Raw genomic sequence first — 7,967 nt, 5'->3', positions numbered from 1 at the left:
GGTACCGTATTTTTCGCTCTATAGGACGCACCCAACCATAGGACGCACCTAGTTTTAGAGGGGGAGAACAAGGGGGGAAAATATTCTCCCCCTCTCTGCTCAGCGCCCCCTCAGCGAAGCAGCAGGAGAAGCGGAGCCCCTTCCATTTCTCCTCCCGCTTCGCTGAAGGGGCGCTGCGCAGAGAGGGAAAGCTGCGCAGCGCCTCTCTAGCGAAGTGAAGCCAGGAGAGCAAGAGGGATCGGTGCGCACTGATCCCTCTCGCTCTCCAGGCTTCAGCAAAAGCAACGCGAAGCCTCCGGAGTGCGGCAGGAGCGCTCCTGCTGCGCTTCAGAGGCTTCGTGTTGCTTTCGCTGAAGCCATGGAGCCTGCACTCGCTCCGTAAGACGCACACGCATTTCCCCTTAATTTTTGGAGGGGGAAAGTGCGTCTTATAGAGCAAAAAATACGGTATTTCCTCCCCACTTTTGCTTCTGGCTCCGCCCACCAGTCACATGGCCCTTGGATCGTTGTCCAGATGAGCAATGCAGCCCTCAGATTTCAGGCAGGACACCTTCCCAGTGCCCGGAAGATTTCAAACCCATAAAAATATGGATAATAACCACGCTTCGCCAAGGCGTCACAACATACATCTTTAAATAAGTTCAGCTAACAATCGCTGCACCGAGGAGAGGAGAGAAAGACAGTGGGGTTCCTTCCGTCACATGACCCTGCACGACGTTGGACTACAACTCCCATCAGATGTAGCCATGCATGGTCCTGGATGATGGGACTTGTAGTCCGGCAACACCTCTGAAGGCTATCTTCTAGTGGGTCCCATCGCCAGATCGCTCCTCGCAAACATGCCAAATCCTGCCCCACCCGCCCCCAATCCCATGATAGGCAAGAAAAGGGGTCACAAAAAGGGGGGATATTTACAACAACAACAAAAATCAAAGAAACCCAGTCCAGCTTCAGTTTCCAGAGAGGCACCAGGCCACCTGCACGAAGTCCGTTGCATTAAGAGTCCCAGGCAGTCCACGCAAGGACCAAGGAAGCGTCGGAAGGTTCCGGAGCCCCCCAACCGCTTCTCCGCTGCCCCCTCAGTTGATACGAAGCTTCACTTCTCGGTGGTCCAGGGGGGTGACGACTTCGTTGGCGTAGCCGTTCTCCGAGCACAGAGAAAGCTCGTCCGTCGTCTCGATGCCGCTGTTGATCTCTGAGGAGGAAAGAGAAAGCGCGGGGTGTTAGAAGGCGGAGGGGGAAGGATCTGAATAGATGCTGTGGTTAACGCGAGGCAGTGCGGTGTAGTGGTTAGAGTGTCAGACTAAGACCTAGGAGACCAGGGTTCAAATCCCCCCTATTGAAGCCAATAATCCACATGAAGGGTTGTTACAGTTCCACAGAATCCTTTCACAGAGTCTAAGACAAGGATTTCCAGAATATTAGCCTTGTATCGCCATCCTAGGCTTCATCAGTAGAATAGGCTCATATGTAATATTACAGGATAGTGGATCTTATAGCAACCACTACTATGCTATAAGATCCACTATCCTGTAATATTACATATTACATATTGTCTTAGACTCTGTGAAAGGATTCTGTGGAACTGTAACAACCCTTCGTGTAGATTATTGGACTCTTTGAAGAGACAGGTGGAATAGAGACGAAGAAGAAGAAGAAGAAGAAGAAGAAGAAGAAGAAGAAGAAGAAGAAGAAATTATTTATACCACGCCCTCCCCAGCCAGGCTCAGGGCGGCTAACACCAAATATAAAAACAATTGATTGAAATACAGCTTAAAAAACAAGATTAAAATACATAAAAAAATTAAAATGCAACCTCATTTCATTGAAAACTCAATCAAAAACTTTTTGGGGGATAAAAACGTCAGCCTTCGCCAAGGCTAACTATCCAGACTGGTCCTACATGGGCCAGAAAAAAGCCAGGGAAGTCCCCAAACAGGAGTTCCAACACAGAAGGAGAAAGGAAAAAAGAAAGAGGGGGGAGGGAATCAAATTGATCTATAAATACTTATACATGTATGGACCTTATGCATGAACTGACTAGAGAATGAACTGATCCACTGGGTCTTCTGCATTTTTCATTGAACTTTATGAGACTTCCGCTGAAATCTACCATTTGATACAATGAATAGTATACCTTATTTATTCAAAAGTACATTACTATTTAAAGCAGCAACTCTGGAAAACCTTGGGTTGGGTCTGTAATGTTTAAAAAAGACTTAACCTTAGCCGCATGACAATGAATTTGTGGCGAGATTCGAATTGAAGACCCGAAGAATAGCAAGACATCCCCACAGGAAGTTACTTCTCTGCCGCAGATCAAGTTATAGCCACGTGGAATCCAGCCTCGAATTGCCTCACCTGAGAAGATGAGTTTCTCCTTCATGATGTTGACATCCCGGCTGGACCTTCGGACAGCAGCGCTGAGCATGATCTGTTCGGGGTTGTAGCTGTGGATGCTGCCCATTCGCCACCTGAAACGGACAAGGAGAATGTCGGGAACCGAACTTTTCATGCGCCTGACCAGGTTTCCAGGCAAGGAGCTCACAATCCATGGGCTCTCAAACTCATGAGGAAGGAACTCTGCGCTGTTCTCCTAGCACAGTGACAGAGAACTCATTTTCCTTCTGTTTTGAAACTCTGCAAGCTGGCCTGACCGTCTCAGGGGCGGTTCACAGAATAAAACACAGAACAAAAACAAGTAAATAATTATAAAAACAGAAAGACAATAGCCTCCCCACCTTCTCACAGACATGTTTAGAAGGCTACATAATATGAATCAGCCCAAGGCCTAGTTGAAGAGAAACATTTTCGCCTGGCGCCTAAAAAAAAATACCGTATTTTTCGCTCCATAAGACACCCCTGATCATAAGACACCCCTAGTTTTTAGAGGAGGAAAACAAGAAAAAAAATATTCTGAACGAAACAGTGGATGTATGATTTTTGTGGTTCATGATGTGGCCACAGACATGATATGTGATTTGACGGTGAGTTTGGGGTAGCCCGATGCAAAAATCCTGAGGATCCATGTGGATCTGTGCTTTGTAACCACATTTTTGCGCCATTGCAGCCCCACGAAACAGTGGCTGCGTGACTTTTTTGGTGCAGGCTGTAGCCATGGACACGCTATATGATCTGATGGTGAATTTGGGGTGACCCAATGCAAAAATCCTGAGGATTCATGGGCTTTTACCTCCCCCCTCCCAGGCAGCCTCCTTTATCTCTAGAGTCCCTTACGTCCCTCCGATCGCTTGCCGATCAGCCGCTCAGCGGCTTTGTTTCAACACTCCCTTCCCTCTTTCTAAAAAAAAAAAAAAAGCATGACCTGCTTTTTGCCCCTGGGCAATTCGGCTCCAGGGACCATGCATTCGCTCCATAAGACACACAGACATTTCCCCTTACTTTTTAGGAGGGAAAAAGTGCGTCTTATGGAGCAAAAAATACGGTATGTAATGAAGGCACTGGGCGAACTTCCCTGGGGAGAGCATTCCACAAGCAGGGAGCTGATAAATAATAATGCAATAAAAATAAGATAATAACGCAATGAAATCCAAAACAGCAGCCATTAACGGCACATTTATTGAAAAACCAATTAATGCTATTTAGTTTAATTGATCTAACAAAACTGATGAACTCCCCCCGCTTAAAGAGCGCAGGACTGCCATGCCTCAAGGACTGCCTCTCTGCATAGGAACTGACCCAGACCCTGAAATCATCCTTTGGGGTCCTTCTTCATGTGCCCCCTACATTAGGGGTCCGGAGGGTGGCAACATGAGAATGGGCCTTTTCTGCTGAGCCGAGCACAGATTCCGTGACTGGCTCCTCTCAAATTGGAGCGGGGGGGGGGAGTTAGTGGGAGGGGGCCGCAAATCTGAATTTATTGTTACTCATGTTTTATACTGTATTTAATGCTGTTTTTTGTTGCCTCAATTAAGTGTTTTAAATTTGTTGTTAGCCACCCTGAGCCTGGTTTTTTGAGCCAGGAAGGGCGGGGTATAAATAAAAAATTATTATTATTTATTAACATGCTTTCAATGGAAATATGAGAAAGGGCTGGAGGTTAGCAAAAGGAGGCAGCTGCTCAGTGACCAACACCCTCCCCGCTCCAGCAAAGCAAAAAAAAAAAAAAAAGGTACGCTGAGCAGGATTCGATCTCAGGTCTACTGGGAGGGGTGATGCTAAACAAAAAAACAGGCACAGGCAACTTTATCCGACCAAGGGGAACAGGAGTCGGAGCGAGTCTGAATTTTCCAGTTAATCATTTCTGGCTCTTTTGAGTCTAGACACAAAGCGCGAGAGCCCTGGGCTTCTCACATTACCACTTAAAGCAGTGACTTTGCAAAAACCTTGGGGCGGATCTGCGATGCTTAAAAAAACAATTCATTTATTTATTTATTTTAAATTAAGCCATCTAAAAAAGGTGCCCCTGATTGATTGATTGATTGATCAGATTGTTAGTGTGTGTGCCTGCGTGCAAGCACACACACACACACACACATTAAATCAAATTAATAAAATTTATAAAATAAAATCATATATAAAGGGGGAGCCTCACTTAAGCTTTTGTTTGTCATCTGCACTTTTTAAAAGTGCTCCCCAATACACACACACTCACACACACAAAAGTTCAAATACGTATGTAAGATTAAATACAAACACCAAAACCACAAACAAAGCAGCCACGCACCACCCCAATTTCGTCTTCGTTGCACCTCCTAGTGGTCATTTAAATCACCCACCTAAGACCACCAATGGATGCGATTTCAACAGGCCTGTGTGCTAACATCAGGTCTGCTGCCAAATCAATACAAAAATAGAGGAGTCTGCATTTTGCTCCAGGTGCACCCAGCTTCTATCCCCACCCCAAGGGGACCCTGAAACCAAAAGGCCCTCTTGCTGGGAGAATGGGCCGCAGTGCTTCTGGAATGAGAAGCTTGCAAGCAATTTTGCATTTACAACTCCCAATAATAATAATAATAATAATAATAATAATAATAATTTTATTATTTGTACCCCGCCCATCTAGCTGGGTCTTCCTACTTCAGGGGCAGGTAACCGGTGGCCCTTTAGACGTCAAGCTACAATTCCCATCAGCCCATGGCCAGGAAAGATGGGAGCTGTGGTTCAGTAGTACAGTGGTACCTTGGTTCTCAAACGCAGAAAACCCAGATTTAAGTTTTCTGGTTTTCGGACATTTTTCGGAAGCCGAACATCCGATGCGGTTGTCAGCTATTGTTTCCAGGGCGCCTGCACCAATCAGAAGCTGCGCCTTGATTTTCGAACATTTCAGAAGTCAAATGGACTTCCGGAATGAATTAAGTTTGGCACATTTGTTTTTGCAATTTCTTTTGCTTTTGAGGCTTTTTCGGTTCATTTGCTTTTGTGACTGTGTGGAACCCAGTTCATCTACTGATTGATTGATTGATTGAATGTGTGACTGCGCAAATGGATAAAAGCCCCCCATCCAAACAACGACTATCATCAGTGCAGGTGAGAAAAAATAATAATTTTTATTTTTATCATCTACAACACTGTCTTATTTATTTTATAGTACAGTACCATGATTAGTGATTTCATTTTATGGATCAATGGTCTCGTGAGATAGTAAAATCCATGTTCAATTGCTGTTTTAGGGGTTGTTTTTAAAAGTCTGGAACGGATTAATCCGTTTTGCATTGCTTTCTATGGGAAAGCGTGCCTTGGTTTTGGAACGCTTTGGTTTTGGAACAGATTAAGTTTGAGAACCAAGGTACCACTATTTGTGGAGACCCGCAGGTTACAGATACCCTGCTCCCGACATTTTATTGTGTTTTGTTTTGATTTTTAAATTTGTAGAGAGCCCTATACCCGCAGGTCTCCGGGAGGTTCACAACGTAACATCACAAAATAAAAACACAGAATAAGTTTGGCCTGCCGCCGTCACGCCCAGGGAGGTACAAAAGGCTGGCAAGTCACCAAATTTAGCAGAAACCCAGTATGACGACAAGCACCTGGGGTTAGGTCCAACATACATGCCCTTTCCCCTCCCCGCCCCCAAACCATCGCCGTGGAGCGCAGGCTTGCTTGTGCAAAGACGGCAATTGCGCGCGCACACACACACACACACCCCCGCATCAAATGCAGCCCTCGAAAAGCCAAAGGGAGTTGCTCTTCGTAAAAGGGGAGGAAAGAGAGAGGGTCAGGAAAGGAGGAGGAGGAGGAAGAGGAGACGCTGAGCTGATAAAAGCACAGACGTGTGCGGAAGCAGCTGGGATGAATGACGGAGGAAGATGACATCAGCCAAAGCGCTTCTTCTTACTTCCTGCAATCGCTGCTGTTCCCGCAAAGTCAAAGAGATAAATAACTACAGTGGTACCTCGGGTTAAGTACTTAATTCGTTCCGGAGGTCCGTTCTTAACCTGAAACTGTTCTGAACCTGAAGCACCACTTTAGCTAATGGGGCCTCCTGCTGCTGCCGTGCCGCCGGAGCATGATTTCTGTTCTCATCCTGAAGCAAAGTTCTTAACCTGAAGCACTATTTCTGGGTTAGCGGAGTCTGTAACCTGAAGCGTATGTAACCCGAGGTACCACTGTACCTGACATTCAGAAGACATCTGAAGGCAGCCCTGTTCAGGGAAGTTTTTAACGTATGACATTTTAGCATATTTTTGGTCTTTGTGGGAAGCCGCCCAGAGTGGCTGGGGAAACACAGCCAGATGGGCAGAGTACAAATAATAAATTATTATTATATTGTTATAAAGTTTCCCAGGCCAAAGAAGAAGAGACCTGCAGCCTCTTCTCCCAGTGGCTGACCAGAAGTCTGGGGAAACCGGGGAGCAGGATTTGAGCACAGGAACAACTCTCCCCACCTACGAGATCGCCTTATGGGATTGCTGTGGTCTAAACCACTGAGCCTCTTGGGCTTGCCGATTGGAAGGTCGGCGGTTAAAATCCCCGCGACGGGATGAGCTCCCGTTGTTCTGCTCCAGCTCCTGCCAACCTAGCAGTTGGAAAGCACACCAGTGCAAGTAGATAAATAGGTACCGCTGTGGCGGGAAAGTAAATGGTGTTTCCGTGCGCTCTGGTTTCCGTCACGGCGTCCCGTTATGCCGGAAGTGGTTTCGTCATGCTGGCCGCATGGCCCAGAAAGCTGTCTGTGGACAAACGCCGGCTCCCTCGGCCTGAAAGCGAGACGAGCGCCGCAACCCCATAGACACCTTTGACTGGACTTAACCATCCAGGGGTCCTTTACTTGGCAGAACCGCAGGCACCACAAAACACCAGATCTGCATTGGTGAGAACTCAACGGTTTAGTGAACTTTGGAACTCCCTGCCTATAGATATCAAGCGGGCACCTTTTCCGCACTCTATTCGTCGCCTGCTATAAACATTTTTGTTCGGACGTGCACACCCAGATTCTTAAGAAGCCAAGGTGATTTTAATCTGATTCAGTATTTTAACTTTAACAGTAGGGCTGTGCCTTTTTCTCGATTTTACGGCTTTATATTCTTGCAACCACTTTCAGGTTTGCTTTTTTTTAAATGACCTGCGGTTTCCAGCAGCTGAGATTCAGGCGCATTCCTGCCTCTGACGGCAGAGACAAAGTGCTGTCTCCCATCACAGCCACCAAGAATAATAATAATATATAATAATAATAATTTATTATTTATACCCCGCCCATGTGGCTGGGCTTCCCCAGCCACTCTGGGCAGCTTCCAAAAAAATATTAAAATGCTGTAATAGCCCTCTCCTCCGTGAATTCGGCTAATCCTTTTTAAAATCATGTGGGTTGATCGCTTCTTATGCCTGCTGTGGAAGTGAGTCCCACAGTTTTAAATCTGTGCTGTACGAAGAAGCGCTTTCTTTCATGTGTTTCCAGAATGCTCAGCTTTGCCGGAGGGCCACGAGTTTGAGAGAGGGAGGAAAGCTTTTCTCTGTTTTCTCTGGGCGAAGCATAATTGTACAAACTACAAAAGCGCTGCACACTC

General features: G+C 46.3%; 1 protein-coding gene across 1 annotated transcript in view; it reads right to left on the bottom strand.

The window, feature by feature from the left end:
- Positions 1-616: 616 nt before the first annotated feature.
- Positions 617-7,967, bottom strand: part of GDPD5 (glycerophosphodiester phosphodiesterase domain containing 5) — a 175,339-nt gene continuing 167,988 nt past the window's right edge. The window contains exons 15-16 of the mRNA XM_081002151.1: positions 2,362-2,474; positions 617-1,195 (exon numbers count right to left, since the gene is read on the bottom strand). Coding sequence (XP_080858277.1) covers positions 1,080-1,195; positions 2,362-2,474 — 229 coding nt within the window. The 3' untranslated portion in view covers positions 617-1,079. The remainder of the gene's footprint in view (positions 1,196-2,361; positions 2,475-7,967) is intronic.

The sequence above is a fragment of the Podarcis pityusensis genome (assembly GCF_964106645.2).
Source record: "Podarcis pityusensis genome assembly, chromosome: 4".
In the NCBI taxonomy this organism is placed as follows: domain Eukaryota; kingdom Metazoa; phylum Chordata; class Lepidosauria; order Squamata; family Lacertidae; genus Podarcis; species Podarcis pityusensis.
This window is presented reverse-complemented; position numbering and strand designations above follow the sequence as displayed.